The sequence below is a fragment of the Hoplias malabaricus genome, chromosome 5 (assembly GCF_029633855.1).
Source record: "Hoplias malabaricus isolate fHopMal1 chromosome 5, fHopMal1.hap1, whole genome shotgun sequence".
Lineage (NCBI taxonomy): Eukaryota > Metazoa > Chordata > Actinopteri > Characiformes > Erythrinidae > Hoplias > Hoplias malabaricus.
In genome coordinates this window covers 35,426,699-35,451,475 of record NC_089804.1, presented here as the reverse complement: position 1 = coordinate 35,451,475, position 24,777 = coordinate 35,426,699, and the positions used below count along the sequence as shown (strand labels likewise).

The 24,777-nt window shown below is 43.5% G+C and overlaps 1 protein-coding gene across 4 annotated transcripts; it reads right to left on the bottom strand.

Annotated features, from left to right (window-relative positions):
• Window positions 1-2,213: 2,213 nt before the first annotated feature.
• prr13 (proline rich 13) lies at window positions 2,214-4,997 on the bottom strand. 4 transcript variants are annotated; one of them, XM_066672709.1, is made up of 5 exons: window positions 4,905-4,932; window positions 4,665-4,768; window positions 3,975-4,019; window positions 3,498-3,892; window positions 2,214-2,690 (listed from the first exon to the last, which is right to left on the bottom strand). In XM_066672709.1, exons 3-5 carry the CDS (start codon window positions 3,988-3,990, stop codon window positions 2,655-2,657), a joined length of 447 nt encoding a protein of 148 aa, XP_066528806.1. In that variant the 5' UTR covers window positions 3,991-4,019; window positions 4,665-4,768; window positions 4,905-4,932; the 3' UTR covers window positions 2,214-2,654. The 4 variants fall into 4 exon arrangements, with proteins under 4 accessions (XP_066528806.1, XP_066528804.1, XP_066528807.1 ...); XM_066672707.1 differs by lacking the exon at window positions 4,665-4,768 and having other exon boundaries at window positions 4,905-4,997; XM_066672710.1 differs by lacking the exons at window positions 4,665-4,768; window positions 4,905-4,932 and adding an exon at window positions 4,360-4,507.
• Between the last annotated feature and the right edge of the window lie 19,780 nt (window positions 4,998-24,777).

Here is a 24,777-nt window from a genome sequence, read left to right as displayed (position 1 = left end):
AAGAAAAAAACGAGGGTAATAGGATCTCTCGTCCATCACTTCCAACACATGCTCTATTAAATCAGACCACCCTTAAACAGTCTCTACTTGAACAAACACTGCAACGGGTAACGTCAGGTGTGTCAAACTGTCCACAGGTGTGAAATGACTGGGTGAGTGTGTGCAACTGTCGACAGGTGTGTGTGTGTGTGTGTGTGTGTGTGTGTGAAAGAGAATGACTGGTTGAGTGTGTGATATTGTCCAAAGGTGCGATACCATGAATGTGTGTGAGGCCCTGTGTTGACCTGGTGTCCTGTCCAGTGTGTTTCTTTCTAGCAGTGTCTCCTCTGTCTAATATCTGCTGTGTGGAGGGGACTGATGGTATATCCTCCAGTTGGAGGTAGAGGCTTCTCCCAAAGGTCCCTCTAGAAAAGCGGTGTCGAAGTGTATTTTTAAGTATATATTCCGACATTATCTAAACAAATACAGGCAACTCTCGGCCTTTATTTAAAAGCCACGGCTACCAAGCCTGTGGTCCATGGCGCCCTCTGTTGGAGATTCTGAACTAAAGCACCATGGACTTAAAAAGCCCTGGAATGGCGGTCAGACCGGGCAAAGAGAGACATAGTATTGTGTTCAAACAGAGCAGTAATTTAGCCTGAAGTAACAGCGTATTATATTGTATTTATATTTTAAAACATCCCCTAGAGCTTAAACATTCATCAGCTGCCATTACATCCACCTCAGAGGGATGAGTAAAACCTCACCAAAGAGCTGAGGTTTGTTTCACAATTCAGTTCCATACAAAGGAGCTCAATTTAATCCAGTTTCATTTTTCTGAGTTCAATTTAATGCAGTTCATCTCATGATAATTTGATTTCGTGCTGCAATATTTTAATGAGAAACAACACTAAAAACACATTTGTATTGCTAGTGTTTTGGTTGGAGAGTTTAGGTGTATATTAGGCTGACCAGACGTCCACTTTTACCCGGACATGTCCTCTTTTTTAGACCTAAAAAAATGTCCGGCCGGAATTTCACAAACGTCCGGGATTTTGTTTTTCTAGAGCTTACATAGAACTTCAAGAAGCGTTTCGTTCACAAACTAGTCCCGCCCTCCCCTACTCTGATTGGTTCGCTTGAGTGATAAAGGGGCGTGGTGAAGTAGCCTAAAATCTAAAATATATATATTATATATATAAAACAAACAAACAAACAAAAAATACTGACCAAATTAACCATTGAGACTTCGCAGGTACAAAGTCACCACTTCTGGCTTAAATTAGCACTAGGTTTCAGGACGTGCAACCTCTAGTGGTCAGGAAGAACTATAAGTAATAGAAAGGTACTAAGCGTGGCTTTAACTTATTGAGTAAAAAGGTACTGATCCACTTGTACCAGCACAACACACTGTTACAACACACACTAACACACCACCACCACGAATGTGTCACTGCAGCGCTGAGAATGATCCACCCAAAACATACCTGTGCAGGACCTGGAGATATAACTCAGAGCGTATCAACACCAGGGGCCTCGTTTATAAACGGTGCGGACGCACAAAACGGGTCTAAAATGTGTGTACCTAACATCACACGAAGAAACTTATCTATAAAGAAATATTTTGCGTAAAAATGCGCGCATATGTAAGCTATGTTTGACCCATGTCTATCCAAAAAATCGAGAGCGCAAATTGGTGACATCATGTGGTAAAATAGAGAATTGCAAGTAAATGTGCAAACCATCCTCATACAACAGTCTATAACGCATAAAGATTCAAAAACGAATATTAAAGAATTACATTTTTTTAAAGATTTTAAGATTTAAAAAAAAATTAAGATTAACACTGTTGTTTAAAATAACTTTAAAAATGCAGAATATTAAAAAATATAAAAGGTACATTGCTTGCTGTTTCACATTCTGCCTTATTTGTAGTAGTTTTACTGTAGGATTTTAATTTGTGTTTTTCCGTCTTTCTATTTTGTCAGATTTTTTCATTTAAATTAAGTCTATTTTGTTTTATCTCACTGTAATAAATTGTTTTAAATCCTTTTTTTTGAAAAGTGCACACGCACACTTTTATAAATCTGACTTTTTATGGCTGCATATTATTTATATATATTTGTGCACTCACACACACATTCACTCCAGAATCCATGTAGAGATTTATAAAAAGACATTTCATTTCTTCATTTTAATTTATGGAAATGATTCACTTTCATTTGTATGTGGATTGCTTATCAGTTTATTTTCAGAACAGTTTACAGGTGCATATCTCTTCTGTGTAGTGCGTGATTGGTCAGATGGACATTTCAGTGTTTAAGGCACATTTGTAGTGCAAGATAAAATATAGTTTAGTAATACAGTGCTTCAGAGAGTTATTTTTTCAGCCACATGATTGTACATGCAGGATTAATACAAGAGACATTTGATATCTTATATCTAACAGCAAAAAAAACACAACAAGAAAATAAATCACAGAAAACATTCAGGATTCAAATGAAAGTGCAGAATCATTACATTCATCAGTTATCACTTACAATAGAGTGAATATATTTGTTAAAATGGTCAGAAGTATTTAAGAATCATTGTGTGTTTGGTAGCCTTTGTTATTCATTTGTTTACACACTGTTAGTGCGCAGGGGGCTCATACTCTCGACACAGGACCACTGCCTTCAGTCCGAGTCACTGCTGCTGCTGCTGGACGAACCCTGTGGCATTTACAAAAACATGTGCGACACCATCAAATTATATCACTGCTTTTGCTTACAATTTTCTGTGTGTGCAATAATGCATTTACATTTAAATTATCACACACTGATCAGCCGATAAATTAAAGAAATGATCTTGGTTTCACACTCACTGTCCATTTTATATACTTCACTGACCATGCAGGTGCTTGTTCGTGTTCTACAATTACAAACTCTAGTCCACATGTTGCTCTGCATACTTTGTTAGCCCACTTACATCCTGCTCTTCAATGATCAGTACCCCCCACAGCGCAAGTATGATTTGGGTGTTGTATTATTTTCAGCGCTGCGCTGTGTTAGTGTGTGTTGCACTGCTACGAGTGGATCAGGCAAAGCAGTGCTGCTGGAGTTTAAACCCATAAGTGTCTCTGCTGTATTGAGATTAAAAGAGACTGTGTAGCAATGGTAGCTCCAGTATGTCTGATTATCCACTAACAGAGTGTCAAAGAGATACATATAAAACCTGACACCTACTTATAAACAATAACATGCTGGTGTTTGCAAAAACAGTATCTGAAACCTTACACTGTGAGAAACTCTAGTAGCTGAGGGACAAAGTCCAAGTCAGCTTTAATCCTCATGGATACAATTTCAACCCGAGGCCAGGAACAATGTTTTTATTTATACTCTAAATAAGTCATAATATATTGCCAGATTTAGTAATACCCTATAACATATACTATAATAAACAAATACACACACACACCCAAACACAAATACTATGACCACCAACTCAAGGTCCACGTTAACTACCACACCTTCTCTTACCCTGCAGTGTTTACGGTGAGACTTCTCAGCTTTACGAGCCTTCTTTTGTGCCTTCTTCATCTTTTTATGCATTTTGTGGTCTGTGATAACCATTCCTCCTCCCACAACTGCTCCAGGGTACCCCGGCATAGGACAGCCCCCAGCCATGGGCGGATAAGGGCCTGGATTTACTGTTCCAGGGTGAGGGCCTCCAGGATAAGGGCCTCCAGGATAAGGGCCTCCAGGATAAGGGTTCTGTCCTCCAGCAGTGTATGGCATAGTTGGAGGCATGGCCGGATTTACTCCAGGAGGATACGCTGGGTTCTGACCGTAGGGGAGGCCTGTGTTTGGGGGTACTGTATTCGGAGCATAAGGTGGAGGAGGACAGGCCGGGTTATAGGGAACATTTGGAGGTCCTGGAAATTAATAACATAAATTAAATTTAGATAAGAATAAAGCACACATAAAAAATAGCACAAGCAAATTCACGCAGCTCACCTTGGTTTGGGTACATCCTTATGTATCTTTTTTTGGTCTGTACACCTGAAAAAACACACAATAATAGAAGATTAAATTAAACACCTGGGGCTATTCTCAGTCAGTCAGCTAACTTAAGCCCCAAGTCTATCGAACAGGAACAGCGCTAAGATTTATACCTATTGGACCGTCCTCAACTTTGGGCTTAAGTTAGCTGGCTAAGTGAAAAATCCTGCTCTGTGTAATACCCTGATGAAACTCTCAAACCAGTGCAACCCCAACTAACACCACTGCTACATTGGTACTGATCACAGGGCCTATTTCCTTCCATCAGTGGTGTGGAGTTGGTATGAGTGGATCAGACACAGCAGTGCTGCTAGAGTTTTTAAACCCAGTTTGCACTCACTATCCACTCTGTTAGACACCACTCCCTTGTTGAACAACCTTGTAGATGTAAAGCCAGACAGTGTAGCCAATTTGTTGCTGCACAGTGCATGTTGGTCGTCCTCTAGTCCTTCACCAGTGGACACAGCACACTGTCAGCTGGATGTTTTTGGTTGGTTCTCAGTCCAGCACTGATACAGAGGGGTTTACAAACTCCAGCAGCACTGCTGTGTCTGATAAACTCGTACCAGCACAACACACACTAACACAGCACCACCACGTCAGTGTCACTGCAACGCTGAGAATGATCCACCACCCAAATCATACCTGTTCTGTAGGGGTCCTGACTATTGAAGATCAGGATGAAAGGGAAGTAACAATGTTTTTGTTGTATTGTAGAACTACAAAGTGCTTCGGTATGGTCAGTGGAGCTGAGTGAATGTTAGTTCATTATAAATTATATTGTAAATATATTATTTAACAATAGGTAATAGTTACATTTCAGTAAGAAAACGAGGAAAAAAACATATAAGTCAACACAAAAATAAATAGATAATCACAACTCACGCTCTCTTTCTTCCAGGTACAAACAGGGTCTTCCGGGTTTTCCATCCGTTAACACCCCCTGCAGTATAATATAACTGCAGCCCAGAGAACCAATCAGTTTCGAGAGAAGGCGGGACCATTGGAACTGGTGCCTTTCACCAACCAATCACATACAAGAACTGACCTTTGCCAACCGAATAGTGAAGTACCTGTTTCCAGATCAGCTGGGCTGCCGATTTGGACTGCGCATGCGTGGAATGTCACTTGCGTGTACAGTACGTTGGTACTTGATGGATCTGATGTTGAATTTCTTTTTCTGTTATAATTTCAAAGCATGGACGTCGTTAGACCTTTTTTACAGGGATGTAGTCCCCCTAATTGTTCTTTAGCCCCCATTTTTTTCATTTTCAACTACAGTTTTCTCTCTCCATATTAAAAAAATGTTGAAACCAAAGCGCACGAGGACCTGGGGGAGCCTCTGTTACTACTTTGACGCCATTGGTTATCGGTCTGTATGCTTTCTTGATAGAATACGCAAACGGTGTGTGCGGGGAGAAGGTGTAGAGAGTTTCCTCACGCCGAGTGTTATTTCAAGACGAAAATAAAGGAGTTTATTTAATGCCTGTTACACACTTTAATTGACCAAACTGAAAAAAAACACTGATGCAGTAGTTGAAATAGCATAATGCTAGCAGAGGAAACCTGATTATTGATGCACGTAAAGTAGCTAAGCCTGCTGAAAAAGCCAGTTAAAATGTTAATGCATTAAACACTGCAGTATCCAGGGCAGACTGAATTGATGTTTATGTACTTTTGTGACTTTGATTGGTTATTTTACACATAACTGTAATGAGTTAATATTTGTTCCCAGCTCAGTTTTGTTTTTCTGCTTGTAGATGGATTTTCGAAATTTTTTGTAAAGGCAGCAGCTCCACCAAAGGCCAGTCAGGTGAGAGGATTTTTTACTCTTTAAAGAAAACATTCAAATTAGTTTCAATTGGCTCTTGATGAAAATTATTTTTTAAAAATGTATAAAAAATCATTTGAAATATATATATATAAACTAAATACAAATTTAATTGAGAAATTATTTCTGCTGTCAAACGTTACATTCAGACATTGTGGTGAATAGCTGGATAGCTAGCTTGTTTACTAATGGCTCCTAAGCATTAGCTTACCAGGCTCTTCGACTCAGAAAGGGGACTGCATTCTACATCGGAAGGAGAGCAGTCCTGGTCATTTTTGAGGAGCGATTTATCACATTTCTGTTTTGTGTTGTTTATTTAAACTTTGCTGGACGTTTCACATAACACCGAAGTTACACTTTAAGCCTTATAAGCCTCACTTCAACTCCAGTGAGACAGAAGAACAAAAAAGAACATTTGTAAAGTGTTTAATTGGCTTTAGCCATTTGTAATGTATTTAATTAGATTTAGCCTGACATTTAATGTAGAGATCCAAAAATGACTGGAAAGCCTATTGTTTAATTACATACCTCAGCACAATGTAAAACATAAAAAATAAAAGAGAGACCAGAGAGATGAAGAGTCTAAAATATTTTATATTAAATAGAACAGAAAACTTAAACTAATCTAAATGAATAACTTAAAAAGGAAACTTAACAGAGATAATGATATATATTAAAATGATATATGATATATTACTCGGAAAGGAAACCTATAAATGCAATAACAAAATTAGATCACTGAAATTTTATTTCTATAGCATTTTTCACCAACAGATAGTCATCCGGGTCCAAGCCTCCTATGAGCAAGCCAAAGGCGACAGTGGCAAGGAAAAACTCCCTCAGCACATGAGGAAGAAACCTTGGAAGGATCCAAGACTCATAAGGAGGAACCCATCCTCCTCTGGTCAACACCGGATTATTAGAGTATTATTTACAGTAATGAAATACTTATAAAGACCTGTGTGAAGATAAACATAAAACCTATCTCCTATTGATTTATTAATTTCAGTAATAATCACATCAGAGGTCATAGCAGAACATTATGACCTCCTTGATTCTCCATTCACTGTCCATTCCCTCAGCTCCACTCACCACAGAGGAGCACTTTGTAGTTCTACAATTAAAGACTGTTGTCCATCTGTTGCTCTGGATATTTGTTTGTCCCTTTCACATAACTCTACAATGATCAGGACTTCAACAGGACCTCAGCAGAGCATTCTCAGTGCAGTAGCGAAACTGACTTGGTCGTTTGTTGAGTGGATCAGACGCTGGAATTTTTAAAGCCCTCATTGTCACTGCTGGACTGAAAATAAACCCCCAGCCAAAAGCAAACTGCTTCCTTTGGGCTGTGTCTTGTGTCCACAGATGGAGGACTAGAAGACGACAGATGAACTACTGTCTCTGTCTTCTGATACCAGTGGATCAGACACAGCAGTGCTGCTGGAGTCCACCCACTGTCCATTCTGTTAAACACACCTACCCCATTAGTTCACCTTGTAGTCAGAGACGGTACCTCATCTATTGTTTCACAGTTTGTGTTGGACATCCTCTAGTCCTTCATTAGTGGACAGAGGACACCGCCCAAAGGAAGCTGTTTGCTTTAGATAAGGGGTGTATTTTCAGTACAGCAGTAAGTAAAGTAAAGCTTTAAAAAGTCCAGTAGCATTGCTCTAGGGCTGCAACAACTAATCGATTAAATCGAATGTTGAAATAGTTGGCAACTAATTTAATAATCGATTAGTTGGGTCTAAGTTGTTATACACATAGGTACAGTTGCTACACCCTAATATGTGGCAGTAAGCCAACCAAAGTCGTGGCAGTAAAGCACCATTAAGCTGGATGCCGACCGCCATAAAAGTAACAGAGTTACTTATATTGCACACAGAAAAAAACTTGCTGATAATATTGCCTCTGTGTAAGTAACAAGACTTTTGACTTAAAGAAAAGCTTACAAATGTTGCTGTGGTACCATATTGTTGTATCACAACCCACGTAGTTACAATGAACATGCATATCACAGATAAATTGTAAACTCCTTTTATGTTTATTAATTCATTCATGCATTATCTGTAACCACTTATCCAATTCAGGGTCGCGGTGGGTCCAGAGCCTACCTGGAATCATTGGGCGCAAGGCAGGAATACACCCTGGAGGGGGCACAAGTCCTTCACAGGGCAACACAGACACACATTCACGGACACTTTTGAGTCGCCAATCCACCTACCAATGTGTGTTTTTGGACTGTGGGAGGAAACCGGAGCACCCGGAGGAAACCCACGCGGACACGGAGAGAACACACCAACTCCTCACAGACAGTCACCCAGAGCGGGAATCGAACCCACAATCTCCAGGCCCCTGGAGCTGTGACTGCAACACTACCTGCTGCGCCACCGTGCCGCCCTCCTTTTATGTTTAATTGTTTTATTTTTTTCAGCATCCAACCCACGTTCAGGCCACTTTTGACCCTTCATTGTTCAGTGTTCTCAGCTGTATGTATGGGATGTTTCAGTATGCACTCTACATGGCCCTTGGTTGGCCTTTTGACTTCAGTCAGGTGATTACTTCAAATTATGACTTTTTTGAGGATACATTTCCAGTAAGGCTTTAAACTGCATTCTAAACTTTGTCATTTGTCTGTTAGAGTGACATCCCACAGCTCCATAGGTGGTGGTGCCACTTACTTTTAGGGAGCATATGAATTTTGAGAATTGTTTCTTTTGCCAGTGGTTGCAAAAAAAGTTTGACAAATAAATGTTTTATAATCAGAAGATTTTGTTGGAATTTTGCAGCCAAAAGCAGTGTTGCTGACTTTGATAATAGTAATAATAATAATAATTGTCAGGAGCGAGGGGCAGATTGAGGGAGGCAGACGCATTCGCTAAAACACGGGAGTTTATTATATAACAGAAAATAACCAAAACAGACTTTAAACAAAAGGAAAACAGGCTAAACTAGACTCTAAGAAATAAGCAGGGTAAACGGGGACAGACGGAAAACAAAGCGAAACGCTGACAGAGGAAACTTACGGAGATAGACAGATAACATGATCGACAGGACGGACGACAACGGAGAAAATAGATACGACACGGTGACAAGAGAAGTGAAATGAACGACCAACATGACGTGAAACAAGAGGGCTTAAATACAGACACAAACGAGACACACCTGGACAGATAACAAGGAGGACGGGTTAACACATGACACGGACGAGGAGGCGGAACAAAGGCTGAGACTTGAACATAAACAAAACATAGCCATGTGCGAATAAAGCACATGGCGGGGACAACAGACTGACAGGACGAAGGCGTGACAGATGCCCCCCCCAAGAACGCGCAACTCCCGGGCGCGTACTCCTAAACCCCCCAGGAGCTGGCACTGGAGAGGGCACGGAAAACAAGACAGGACAACAAACCAACGGGTGACAGGACTCAGGACAGGACGGGAACAGACACTGGAGCTGGGGACACAACAGGACCGAATATACGAGACGGGACATGGGACATGACAGGAGACTGACAAAGGGGAGCCACAAGAGACGAGAACGGACTGGACAGGACAGGAGTGGACACATGGGAAATGACGGGAGACTGGACTGGAGACAAGACAGGGGACTGAACGTGGGACGGATACGGAGACTGGACACGTTTGGGGACAGAAGACTGGACATGGACAGGTGACAGGACAGGGGACTGGAATGGAGACGGGACTGATGACAGGACTGAGTGCTGAGACTGAACGGGAGCAGAGACTGGTGACAAGACACTGGACAGGATAGGAACATTAGACTGGACAGAAGACATGACAGGTGACATTACACTAGACTGATACGGAGACTGGACATGACCAACTGGGGACTGGACATGAGACAGGACAGAGGGTTGGAACGGGGACTGAACAGGAGACGGGACTTGAGACTGAACAGAGGGTTGAAAGGGAGGCTGGACAGGACTAACAGGGGACTGGACATGTGACGAGACTGAGGGTTGAAACGAGGACTGAACAGGACTAACAGGGGACTTGACAGGAGACGGGACTGGAGACCGGACCGATGATTGAAACGGTGACTGGAGAGGAGACGAGACTTGAAACTGGACAGGGGGTTGAAACAAGGACTGGACAGGAGACGGGACATAGGGTTGAAATGGGGCCTGGACAGGACTAGGTAGGGGAACAGGGACCAAGACATTCAGGGGGACAGACACAAACACCGTGACAGGGACCGGGACAGACACAAAGGCAGACACGGGTACAGGGACAAGGACAGAGACGGGAACCAGGACAGGGACAGACAAGGGAACCAAAATAACAGGGGGGGTGCCCAGGACTGGCTAATGTCTGTGTGGCAGTCTGAGGAACCAGCCTAGGCACAGTTCTGGGGATCGGCCCTGAAGTCCTTCGGGCCGACCTACGGACATGGACAGGGGAGGCCGTAGCCACAGTCACGGGGACAGGAGAGGCCGTAGCCACAGTCACGGGGACAGGAGAGGCCGTAGCCACAGTCACGGGGACAGGAGAGGCCGTAGCCACAGTCACGGGGACAGGAGAGGCCGTAGCCACAGTCACGGGGACAGGAGCGGCCGTAGCCACAGTCACGGGGACAGGAGCGGCCGTAGCCACAGTCACGGGGACAGGAGCGGCCGTAGCCACAGTCACGGAAACAGGAGCGGCGGGCGCCGCCACAGTCACGGAAACAGGAGCGGCGGGCGCCGCCGCCGTCACGGACACAGGAGCGGCGGGTGCCGCCATCACGGACACTGGAGCGGCGGGTGCCGCCATCACGGACACTGGAGCGGCGGGTGCCGCCATCACCGAGACAGGAAGCCCTGCGACGTCGTCCACGGAGGCAGGGGAACCTGCGACGTCGTCCAAGGAGGCAGGGGGGCCTGCGACGACGTCCAAGGAGGCAGGGGGGCCTGCGACGACGTCCAAGGAGGCAGGAGAGGCGCGCGTCGCGCTCACGAAGACAGGAGAGCCGCGCGCCGCGCTCTCGAGGACAGGAGAGGCGCGTGCCGCGCTCTCGAGGACAGGGGTTTGTGCTGCTCGCCTGGCTCGCGCTGGAGCTGTAAAGGGTTTAGGGGGTTTCACAGGCGCACCCATTATATCACCTCGAGGTGCGCCCCTGTTAGCCTCAGGCCTCAGAGGTACGGAGGTGAGGCTAACAGCCCCTACCCTTAACGCCCCCCCAAAAATTTCCCCGGACCTGAGGGGGTAATCCTCCAGCGAGGGGGGGACTCCAGCACGCTTCTTACGCCGACTCTTTCGACTCGTGCTGGCGTAATCACTCGATTCACGAGCTGCCTCCTCCTGTAGGCGTTGATTAACGCTGGCGTGTATCTGCCGGAGCCGACTACTCCATATTGCAGCCCTGTCGAACATATTTGCTGTGCTAGCTGCGTCCTGGGGGTCGTTCATTCTGTCAGGAGCGAGGGGCGGATTGAGGGAGGCGGACGCATTCGCTAAAACACGGGAGTTTATTATATAACAGAAAATAACCAAAACAGACTTTAAACAAAAGGAAAACAGGCTAAACTAGACTCTAAGAAATAAGCAGGGTAAACGGGGACAGACGGAAAACAAAGCGAAACGCTGACAGAGGAAACTTACGGAGATAGACAGATAACATGATCGACAGGACGGACGACAACGGAGAAAATAGATACGACACGGTGACAAGAGAAGTGAAATGAACGACCAACATGACGTGAAACAAGAGGGCTTAAATACAGACACAAACGAGACACACCTGGACAGATAACAAGGAGGACGGGTTAACACATGACACGGACGAGGAGGCGGAACAAAGGCTGAGACTTGAACATAAACAAAACATAGCCATGTGCGAATAAAGCACATGGCGGGGACAACAGACTGACAGGACGAAGGCGTGACAATAATATAATAAATACATTTTAATTATACAGTTTTTTTAAGGACTCAAAGCATTGTGCATGCATTACGACACAGAGTACAAAGAACATCAAAAGACAGACAAGATAAGGAAGTAAAATAAGAGAACATATTAAAAGTATGCTTCTGTTTATTATTTGTTGTCCACAGGCTGCTTTGGGCATGGGAGACGTGGGGAACTTGTGGGGTAGTACAGCAAGGACATGCATCCTGGGTTCTGCAGCCCATTCTGCCAAAAAGTTTATGAAGATTTGGGTGTGTGAGTGAGCCAATGTTTGTGTGGGGTGTGAGAGTGTGTATATATATATATATTGTGTATATGTATATGTGTATTTATGTTGTAAATGCTTGAAAATAAAAAAATAAAACTACTGTGTCAGTTTTTCCTTGTCTTTAATACAGACTGCACACCCGTGACTTAACCACATTTTAGAGTTCTACATGCCAGTGCAAATAAGGATATTCTATGTGACTATATTTCAAGCGACCGCGACTGTAGGGAGTTGTGAATGGAGTGCTAAGTTGTGTAATGTGTTTCTCTTTCTTCTTATTGAAACCAATACTGCACAACTGGACATCTGAACATGTATTATATATTTTATTGCAGCATTTTCTTCACTTGGACATTAGGAATATTGTCATTAGCATCATTATCTCTTTAGTCTTTACTTTTATTTCACAACCTGGATAATTACCCTTAGATATCTCTAACCACTAACAGGTAGTAATTATTAGTCATTATAAAATAAGTGGTACCTCTAACATTTGTGAATACTTATTTGTCTGAACCTCAAAACACAGACGTTTAAAATTGTATAAGCTTCTAATAAATTGCATGCAGACAAAAAGCATCACCTATGGAAATCTGTATGTTCTTAAAATGAGAAGATGTTCATGACCAGGCAGGGATGCTTATTTTTTCAAGGCACAGTACACTTAATAGCACTGGATTTTATTATTGTTTTGCAGTAAGCTGTGCACTACATACACTACATAACAATCCACCATGTCATACTTGGCATAACATTACCACTCGTTGTGGCTGAGAATAACCATTATGAATGACAAAATTAACGATTTTTGGGAGAAGATATTAACTGAATGGAGAACAATATTTTAATGAATCCTGAACGATATCCTCCGTTCACCCTACCATTCGTAATAATAGTCTGCCAAGCATTGACAACAACAAAAGTTAAATAACCTTTTTAACAGATACCCTCAGCGGAAAAACAAAAAAGCACCTGAACAGCAGTATAATAATGAATAAAAGACGTTATATACGTATTTAATTTTCTACTCAGTGTCTCTAAACGTCTGCGTTCAAGTGCCACACAGTGCTTCTTGAACTTGTCAGTATTAGAAGGCGTGGCTGGATATGGGCGGAGTTGGAAGTGGGAGGAGTTGGATGTCAAATTCCGCCTTCCTACAGGCTGCAGCGAGACATACTTGGAGAAGTTCAGGTTAGTAACCAGTAGGGGGCAGACGTTGACAGGGATAGAGCTGAGCGTAGGAGTTCTTGATTCATTGCGCAGTTGCAGTCTGTAACCAGAGCTTCTTTGTTCTATGCCTGAGAGTCAGTTCATGCGTTCGTGAAGAGGTCTGTTTTTACCATTTATTCCTCTTTAAGTCAAGTATATGTTACCTCAGAGTATGTCTGAGGCTGTTTTGTAAAGATGTAAAGAATAATATAGCGGGTTGTGCATACGTTTTCTACTTGTTTTCTTTAGTGAGAATGTTTTGTACACTGTAGCATAGCCTAGCATGCTAGCTATGTCTATTAGGCTGTTTGCACCAGCAGGCTACTTTATGAGAATATGTTTCTCTATATTTACTCTGTGTATCTGTACTTCCAGATTACCATGTTTCTGCACTCTGTACCCTCCTCTTGAGCTGTTATTAACCATAAAGAGCCCGAACTGTATTCTCTGTCTCCGTCTCTATCTCTCTGACCGGAGAACCTTAGTGGATGAGGAGTCCCAGCCTGTACTTCATCTATTACAAATCCTATATTCAAGAGAACCTTTGAACAAGATCTCTTTCAATTGGTCATTCGAGCCGGATTTCTTCACCTACTTCGGTGTCATGGCAGAGCAGAGAGCAGCAGTAACTCAATATAACATCTCCCCAGGACGTAAGAGGAATAGACACTTTCCAGTGTCTCTGCAAGAATACCAAGTGACATTAACTCCCTCTTTGGTACAAGCAGTGGATCCTCATGATAATCATGGGGCTCAGTTGTAAGTGGACTTGCTCTTCACTCCTCTCATCACACTTGATTTAGAGAGCCCCCTATTGCACCCCTACAACACAGAGGTCACACCCCAATAACAGGTGTTTGGGCAGAAACACTACCCAGCTACACACTCACCCAAGCACTCCCTCCTACTGTGTCATCCACATTACCTCTCAGGACAAGCTCCAGTCAGCCTGTCGGCATGGGTTTAAGTTCAGCTACCATCACGTTCCCAGTATATCCCAAGCTACCTAGCTTATCAAGTACCAATGCCCATCCAACAGGTGCCTCAACTTCTGACTGCACCTCAAGCCATGGTATTGGTAGCTTCAACAGTGTACCAGGCACCACCCGCCATGGTGCCCTCAATAAACCCTTCAGAGATAATGCCCCCACAGTATCAACTGCAGTCAGTGGCCTTAGGCAATCCAACCTGTTCATACTTGGCTGCCTCTACTCCACAGATTGTATACCCTCCAGACAGAATTCAGATTGCCCAGCCACTACATTTCCTTCGCTTAGGCTCATCAGTCCAACAGAGGTATCAACCTCTGGTGCTTGCTAACCAGCCCCTGCATCCATCTCCAGTCCTCTCACCTACTACAGTAAACTACAGTTAGCACCCCCTGTACATCCAGTGCAGTTTCCACCACCAGGAATGTCCTCACAACTTATTGCACCATCAACGCTGACACCAGTTCAGCCCTGGTCACAACCTGTGCCAGTGCAGACACTTTCTAAGCTTGAGCACGATAGTGAGAAGGAATTCACGGATCTGAAGATGGCCTTTGATTATCTCCTTAATCCACATTCTGAGCTCACAGAATATTATAAGTATAGAGTACTCATGGAGCACCTAGTCCTGGAGGAAGCACGCCTGATAGCCCAGTCATGTAGGCACTACCCTCAGCCTTAAATGGCAGCAATGCAGGCACTACAACAACAATATGGCCACCCCCATCACTAACACAGAGCGAAATTGCTGCCATTGTGAATGCTCCCAATTTAAAGGCTGGTGACACTAAAGACTTTCAGAGCTTTGCTATCAAGGTGAACCTACTGGTAGGCATGCTAACATCACTTGAAGGTCCCAGAGGAATAGAACTGACATCTACAGGCCATGCGGATCGGCTCCTGAGTAAGCTCCCTACATATCTACGGTACGGCTGTGTGGAGCACATGCAGATGCAAGGATGCCTACTGACAAACACTCTGAATCCTTATGGACTAAATGACCTTGCAGAGTGGCCCAAGTTTAAAGCTGAAGCGCAGCGACTCTCATCTAAGATGGTGCAGCGATACCAGCCAGAAAGGTTTGAGCTCAAGAAAGACAGACAGTCAACTTCAAAACAGAGGAGTCAGGCTATCTCCATATACCATGGCTCAGACAGAGTGAACGTTACTAGTACCCAGGTTGCAGAGTCTACTCAATCCAGTAACCAACAGAAAAAGACCAAAGGTCTCTGTCTCTTCTGTAAGAGCATAGAACACTACCTCTCACAGTGTCCAGAGATTAGTTCCTACCCCACTGAACAGATTGAGGTGTGGATCACCAAGGGTAAGAGATGCCGCAAGTGTGGCCGCACAAGTCATGGTTCAGAGGCATGCACTCTAAAGAAGGCTTGCAGTGAGTGCCAGGAGATTCATCTGAGAATCCTTCATGGCACCGCTAAGCAAAGCCCAGGCATGTACCTCATCACCCCTGTGGAGAGAATATCCCTCACTCCAGCCAAGCAGAGTGGAAGAGTATTCTTAAAGGTTGTGCCTGTCATCTTGAGGCATAAGGGCAGGTCACTGCAAACTCATGCCATCTTGGATGATGGGGCAGAACGTACCATCATACTCCCAGTAGCTGTACAGCACTTAGGTCTCGGGGGGCCGAGCTGAAGCTCTAGCCCTCCGGACTATTCGCAATGATGTAGCACACCTCACTGGAGCATCCGTAGACTTCCATGTCTCCCCTCTGACACACCCTAATAAACAAACCCTCATCCAGAACGCCTTCACTGCCACTTACCTGGCTCTGGCTGACCAAGTGTATCCAGTGGCTGCTCTACAGAAGCACTATCGCCATCTAAGGGGAATCCCAATCCAGCCTTTTGAAAAGGCACACCCACTTCTCCTCATTGGAGCGGACCACACTCTGTCCATACCGAACTTGGCTGGGCCCTGCAGGGGCCGAATGGACTCATACCGCACCAAGTACAGTCTACTACATGCTACTTTACCTCTCTTGACTCCCAGGCAGATGAGCTGTATCAGAATGTAGAGCGTCTCTGGCAGCTGGACGTGTTACCGTTCCGAAATGAGAAGATGGCTATTCGTTCCAGACAGGACCAAGAAGCAGTGGATACATTGGAGTCTGGCACTATCAGAGCCATTTCTGCAAAGCACTGAAAGATGATTAGTCAGAGACCCAGCTAAAGCCAAGCTCTATGAAGCAGAGATACAGAAACTCATTGATGGAGAATGTGTGACTCTACTCCAGCCAGAGGAGGTAAATGCCTCAAGTGAGTCCTGGTTTATACCTCACCATCTTGTCCAGCATAACGGTAAATATCGACTGGTATTTAACTGCTTATTTTCTTATCAAGGCCTCATTCTTAATGAGCAACTCCTCCCAGGGCCAGTTCTTAGACCTTCCCTCATTGGGCTCATCCTAAGGTTCCAACAGTACTCGATTGCTATATATAATAATACATTTTTATTTGAAAGCACCTTTCAAGAGACCCAAGGACACGGTACAATAGATAATAAAAAGTAAAGAAAAAAAATTAAAAATTAAAAAAGTAAATAAAAGGTAAATGCACATACGAACATAAATAACCATAGAGACATATACATAGTATCATCAGTATGCTAGTTTAAAAAGATTTTAAGTTTTGAATCTGGTTTTAAAAACATCTACAGATGTTTCTTCCTCAGCTGGAGGAGTTTTTCCTTGCCACTGTCGCCCCTGGCTTGCTCACTTGAGGGTTTTTACATTTTTTTTACATTTCATGTCAAATCTTTCCCTTACTGGAATTCTGTGAAGCTGCTTTGTGACAACATCAGTTGTGAAAAGTGCTATACAAATAAATTTGATTTGATTTTATTTGATTTGAGATGAACAAGCTCGCAGTTCATCAGGAAGACTATTCCACAGCTTTGGACCCGCAACACAAAATGCTCTATTTCCAATGGTGCTTAGCTTAAAATGTGGGACCTCAAGCAAATGGAGGCTTGAGAACCGAAGGGTACGCACTGGAGAGTATGGTTGAAGTAAACTACTTAGGTAAGAAGGGGCAAGGTCATGCAAGGATTTAAACACCAACACAAATAATTTGTACTGTATACGAAACTTCACTGGAAGCCAATGAAGATGACTTAGGACTGGAGTAATATGCTCCCAAGATCTTGTATGTGTCAGCACCCTAGCAGCAGAATTCTGCACATACTGCAACCTGCTCAAAGCCCGAGCAGGGAGGCCACACAACAGAGCATTGCAGTAGTCGAGTCTGGAAGTTACAAATGCATGGACTATGGTCTCGGCAGCAGTGAAAGAGAGAAAAGGGCGAACCCTAGAGATATTTTTAAGATGGTAGAAGGCTGTCCTACATGTGTTGTTACTATGTGATTCAAATGATAATGTAGAATCAAAAATTACTCAAAGATTTCTCACTAGTGTTGAGGTAGAGACAACAAAACCAGGGATAGTAGTGTCACTAAGCCTCCTGACTGTTGCAGGAGAAGCAATTATGACGGCTTCAGATTTTTTATTATTTAAGCTCAGGAAGTTCTCGATCATCCAAGCCCTCACATCAGTTAAGCATTTCAGCAAGGCACTAGGTGGCAAGCTGTGTGAAGGTTTTGTACAAATGTATATCTGGACATCATCAGCAAAACAGTGAAACTGCAGCCCATGATGTCTAAATCCTCACCAAGAGGAAGGATGTACTGAAGAATTAATGTTCTTTTTGGACCGTTCCCAAAGTAATTAAAATTTAGAAGATCTCCAAAAGATCCAAAATACACCCTCTCTCCTGAGGGAGGCGTGCTCGTTCCGGAAGTTTCACAAAGACCAGTCGAGTGAAGTTCAAAGCAAACCAAAGTATTTATTACAATACTGGAACCAGGAGAACTAATACATAAGAAACGCAACCTAGTGCCCTTCCACGCAAAGTTCTGACTCTTGGGATCTGACTCCATAGTTTTATACCCCAAATGACGTATACCCTGCTGGCAAGGCGTTTCTGACTGATTAACATATATTAATATGCATAATTAGACATGTTAGTACTCAGGTTTCTGCGTGCATGTTTCCCATGCACCTATGACCCCAAAACACTCATCATGCCCTTCTGACTCTGTAGATTTTATTACCCACATTCCTTTTCTGTCACCAAGATTCAGAGGGGTCACTAATGGACTTAAGGTCACTGAGATGCCCTAAAGTTCAACTGTCCTAACTAACACTTGGAATTTATACTACAAGCCTAAGTGCAGATCTGTTAAAGATCTTAAGAAATTAGAAAGGTGTAAACACTGAGTCAGCATGTCAGTTAGTGTGCAGATTCTAAACTGTTTAAATGCATGGTTAAAATACTGGTTAATCATTCATATGAATACAAGGTTTCATACAATGAATATGTAATTATACTTTCTAATTTTAACTAATCATCATTTAAGGATATTTGTCCACTAACACAAAGTAATAAAATTATTTTTCACAACAATTCCCCCTTTTGACCTGTCCAACTGACAGGTCAATACATTTAGATAAATGGTAAGCAATTAATGTTAAATTGGTCTGCCTAGGTCACCCCCAGCTTGGCGAGTGACTTAGGTAGAGCGTGATGGCAGATTGTGGTGGTAGCGGGCAATTACACCACCTGTTGGGAGTGGACACCTCTGTCCTACCACTCATTCTCTGGACTAAGAGATTACAATGAGCCCTATATGTGTATGTGTTAAAGTGTATTCTTCATCCGCTGGTAGGGATCTGCGCTGGGGGCAAGGATAGACTTTCCTTGTCGTGCCCCTGCCTCAGGGGATTATTCTGCCTCTATGGTGGTTGAGGCTGCTTGATCAGCCTCTTCTGAGGTGTTGTTTTCCTTCAGTGAATGTTTGATGTTAATTGTCGGTGCGGCTCTGCACTGTGTGAGGTGATACCACTATAAGCCTTTACCCTTCAGCCGGACTGCCCAACTGGTTCTCTCTGTCACCTGGTAGGGTCCTGTCCAGCGAGGTTCATACCACTTCCGCTTGATAACCTTCAGGAGGACCCAAGGTGAGACTATCACTTCTGGATCCTTCTCCTCCGTTTCTTCTCCTTCTCTCCTTTCCTGCACCTGTATAGAGAAATCTTTACAAACAGCTTTTAGTTCTCATATAGCTGTCGGTACTCTGCTTGAGGTAGTTTCTGGGGGGACGCAAGCGCGCTGGAGGGGCCTTGAAAAGGCATGCCCCTCCCTAATTCAAAAGGAGTGAACCCTGTATTTCTGTTCACTTAACTACGGACACTAATTAAAACAATTGGAAGGGCATCAAGCCAATTCATGTCCGTGGCCAGTTTGATCTTTGCTAATTTAGATTTCAAATTTTGATTCATCCTCTCCACCTGACCTTGTGAGGCAGGATGATACACACAACCATAGCTATGGCGCAGCCCCAACGACTGCTCCACCCACTGCAGTGTTTTACTCGTGAAATGACTCCCGTTATCTGAAAAAATATAAACAATAAAAAATTTTCCTAGGAAACCCATGGCTCGTAATCCAACAATTAATCAGAAACTTACAGACTGATTTTACATCTTCCCTCAGAGTGGGGAGTGCCTCTACCCACCCCGAGAATCTATCTACTACGACCAGGAGATATCTATATCTCCTAATGGGGTCAATCATATCTGTGTAATCCATTTGAATCTCATGTCCATGAGAATCTGGCAATGGAAACCTTCCTGGAGCTAGTTTAAATGCTTTTGCTACATTCTGAGTGTTACAAATCTGACATTTAGTGATGCGATCAACCACTAATGCTGACATGTATGGGTGCCACCATTGTTTTTTCCAGTGTTTTGTTGTTTTCCTATATGTGCCGTTCTACCTTCTGCGCCGATGGGTTTTGTTTCACTTCGTCTGCAATAACTGTCTGAAACTCATGTGTTTCCCCCTTCGCTTCCTGAACTACTGCGTATCCTGCTCTGACTTCACCTGTATCTGCCCTGTACCCACACCCATCCGTCCATAAATTCCATGACCCTGGAATGGGTGTGGCTTGTAAGTCTGGTCTTACTTTTCCTTGCCTTTCCACCTGTTCCTCGCACTCATGTGGTGGACCTTCCAACATCCCATCTGCCATATTAACTCCTTCGTGTGTATAGGTGATGTTGGGTGCAGTCAATGCTTTGTGAATGCGTCTCTGTCTCAATGTAGTGAGTGTGAACATCTGTGAGTTTATGTACGCTACTACTCCATGTGTGGTTAGAATGCGCAATGGATATCCTGCTACCAAATGTGCTGTTTTCTGAACTAATTTAGTCAGTCCTGCTACATGTCTTGTGCACTGTGATTGTCTCCTCTCTATAAGGTCCAATGGGACACTTAAATACATTAGTACTGCTCTACCTTCCCCCTTTTTCTGAAACAGTACACCATTAATCACAGTGTCTGTTTCAGAAACATCCATGTAAAAAGGTAAGTAATAGTCAGGTCTGGCCAAGTCAACTGCAACAGATAAGGCTTGTTTAACGTCTATAAACACCTGTTCAGACTCCACCGTCCAATTCAGCTTACCAGACAAATTTCTCATCCCTATAGATTTCACCATGTCCCTAAAAGGTTATGTTCGTCCGACAAAGTCAGTAATGTATTGTCTGCTGTAACCAGTCAGTCCTAAAAATGCTAACATGTCTTACACAGTCTCTGGTTTTTTGTTTATATTGGGCAATCCAAATTGGTTGTGTAATATTCATACAAAAATAGACAAGTGTCTGATTAGTCTATCATACATCATCTGGTCCTGTGGACCACAATGTGTCAGGTAGTGATGCTAATAATACCTCCATCTGTAGATAATCACAGTCCTCACAACCATGGTGTCTAGGCAGCAATTGATGGTGCAATGTGACTAAGATGGGTGAATTATCAGTGATAGGATATGTCTGTGTTGACTTTGAAAACATGACACCAGGCAGCTGGGTCCAGACCCAATCCGTGGCCTCATTTGCTCTTTTTACCATAAGGCCCAACTGCTTGGCCTCTTGTCTCTGATGGATAGCTAGTGAAATGTGTGATGCCGCCGTGTCAAACAGTTTGTACCAACAATGTTGTTGTGGTGTTAGTGAAACAGGAGATGCAACCCCTTTCAGGACCCACACAAATCCCTGTGGTGTCAACCGACCACTGTCTACCCTCTAATTCTGTTTGAAAATATTCATAATAAGTTAAATCTCCCCCTACATCATAAAACAGGGTGACATGGAATGGGTCGGGCGGAGGAACGTAGGGTGCCATGGCTGTAATCCAAGTCGACCAGTGGTGTAACAAGGCAATGAGTCGTGGTGACGGGTCCGTCTGTCCAGTCACTAAAGCCCAATAAATGTCTACCGACTCATCCTGTTGAGGTCTCATCAGGTACATACCGTCAGTGTACCCCACCACTGCCACAGTTTTGAGTCCGTCCAACCACGTAAATGTGATCCCATCTGGTTGGCATAAAATAGTAACTCCCATTTTCATCAACAAGTCTCTACCACAAATGTTCAAGGGTGCTTGTGGTGCAATTAAAAATGAATGTGACACAGTCTGTGTACCAGTACTGACTGGCAAATGTCTTGTTTTTGGCAGTGATGTAGATTTCCCCGAAAAGCCCCTTTCTTGCACAGTGTGTTCGCTCATCAGACGTGCAGGTAATACTTTATTGATGGCTGACCATGTGGCTCCCGTGTCCACCAGAAAAATGATTTCGAAGGCCCCCACAGTTAATGACAGCATGGTTTTGCCCTGGCCCTGCTGTCCTGGTGCTCCTCTTGGCCCCATCAATGTCCACCCCACGGCTCCATGCTGTATTGACCAGCAGGAAGATGTGATGGCTCCGGTTTTGGTGCCGCCTGTGGGTGTGGTGCCTCACATTGTGCTACCCAGTGGTCCAAAGCTCCACATCTTAGACACGCCCCTGTCCGACGGCGGGCCCTGCCCCTCCACCTGCCATTACCGCGCCCCCTGCTCCATTAGTAGGGCTGATATAAGAAATATGGAGTTGGTCCATAATTATACGGTGGGTTTTGTGGTGGCCCAGATTGAGTAGGCATGTATGTATTTTTGTTCATAAATATTTGTGGTGATTGCATATGTGGCAGTGCAGTCATAGGCATCATGGTGTCAGACTTTGTTTGCTTTTTATTATCATTTACAGATTTCCTGGCTTCTGCTAGTTGAACAGTTAGTAGGTCTCTTTGTAACTTAAGTGTCTCCTTGTCCTTGTTATCTAATTTTTCCTTATATTTGTTCATATGGAACAAGACGTGTCTAACCCACAAGTCATGTGGTGCGTCAGGGCCCAAATTAGGATCGTCCTCAATTTTATCCTTTATGAAGGCCGGCAAGCCTTTCACAACTGCAGTCCTAAACCAAACCACCTGCTGCCCCCTAGCAGGGTGAACCCCTGTAGTGTTAGTCCAATCCTCAACTGCTTTACCCATATATTCCCCTGGGCTAAGCTTTTCATCCCAGGCATATAATGGGATTGTGGACGCTGCTCTGGTTGGCCACATCTCTCTCATAACGTCAGTAAGGCGCTGTGAGTGAATGTGGAAAAGATCATAGTTAGGTTGAGTAGATGTCTGCGCCTGTCTCTCTATTTCGGCTGCTTCCATGGAAGTAGTCGATCTTTTAATAATGTTTCTAAAATCCCCAAGTGCTAGAGTCATGCCACCTGTCAGACTGTCCAGCTTTCTTATCCAGGCAGCCGCTCCACTACATAAAGGCGGAAGCTGATCGACCAAAGTCTGTGCATCAGTCAGTGATAATGGTACATATTTATATGTTCCAGTACTAGTTGCCACTAATGGAAGCATAGTATCAACGTTAGTGTCAGACATATATCTGTCAGGCGGGTGTCGGGGTCTGGTGCTTCGTCTCAAAATGTCCGTTTTGTCTGAAGTTTGCATGTCGCATTCTAAAGTCTGTTTTTTAAAGTCCAATTGTTTCTGTTCTTCTAATATGAGTTTTTCCATGGCACGCAATGTTTTGTTCAAATCAGTAATCCGTCTACCACCACGTCGTCCATTCGCACTGTCCTCATCATCTACTATATGTCCGTCATCCTGATCATAGTCAGCCGTTGTGACATGTCCCTCTAAATCTGCTTTAATCCTGATGTTTTGTTTATTTTTACGTGGCATCGGGTTCTTAAATGGTGTTGTTAGTGTTTGTTTATCGACAAGGCGCGGTTTATCCTGTTCTACATGCTTTCCCGTGTCATCTATAATGTCATAACAGTCGGTATTAATATCCGTGTGTGTATTTAAAATTGACTCATGTGGTTTTCGCAATTGGAATGGGTCGTCTGTGTGTGCGTTTGTATGTTTGTCACTTTGAGCTGGCTGCTCACAAGCAAAATCCCGGCCTCTTGTGTCTGTCTGTACGCTCACTTTGCCGGAATCAACACTGAAAACAGGGAGGATATTATCAACTGGTGGGACATTATCAGCTGGTGTGACGTGACCTATGTTATATGGGGGAGGCGGAGCTGTAGGAGCTGTAGGCTCCTCCCCCTTGTGTTTCATATACTCAATGTCCACTTCCGTGTTCACGGCAGTGAGTGATAGAGCGCTCGAAGGTGACTGACCTGGTGTTTTCAATACCACAAGCTGTGGTGTCAAGCTGAGGAACGCCATTTTAAAATTTTGAAGCTCCGCAATGTCCGTTTTAGCTATTTTTAAACTTTTGTTTGCCTTAGGTCTTTGAAAAAGGCTAGCCTTACTAACCTCTGCTTCAGCCTGACATAATCTTTCCTCCAGCTCTCTTTTCAACTGATTAATACCGGTATTTAAACAAGTTTTCTCCCCTGTATGTAGTTTAGCCCATGTTTTAAATCTCTGGAGCACACTTTTGTGCACAATAACCCGCTTTTCCAAATATATTTCTCCCTGTTTTAATCCCTCAGTTATTATTTCAATTTGTTCTACAAACGGTTTCCATTCCCAATTCCCCACGCCGTAAATGGCGTTTAATTCATTATGTAAGTCTCTAGTAGTAGCCATAATGTCTGTAAGAAGCTGATTAAAAAATTTGACCTTACCTGAATTGGTCTTCGTTCTAGTTCACCCTTTAATTGCAAATCAATTATCACCGCTAGGTTTCATTGCAATTCAGAGTGAATTAAAACAGTTTCCCAACACCCACGCAAATCGCCCACGCAGCCGCCGCTGCTCTCAGCACAGTCCGCCTCAGTTTATATAAAATAAAAAGTCCAAAGTTTTAGAGTCAAGTTTACAAACTCAGCCAATAAAAGCAAAACCTCCTCAATCCTGTGAAGAATTTCACAGGTGGATAGAAAACATAAGTTCGTCTTCAAACACAGTATTGAATATAAAAGCAAGTCAAGCCTAATTTACATGAAGTATAAAACCGACCCACGGACCGAAAAAGCTTATAAGTCAGAAGCAAATAACACGCCAATAAAATTTGTACTCAACAAGAAAGCTAGGAAGACAGGACAGTGAGCTCACAACACAGAATTAAACAAAAGACTATATTTAAGGTACGAAAACAAATTTCCAGACACACTTACAGTCAACA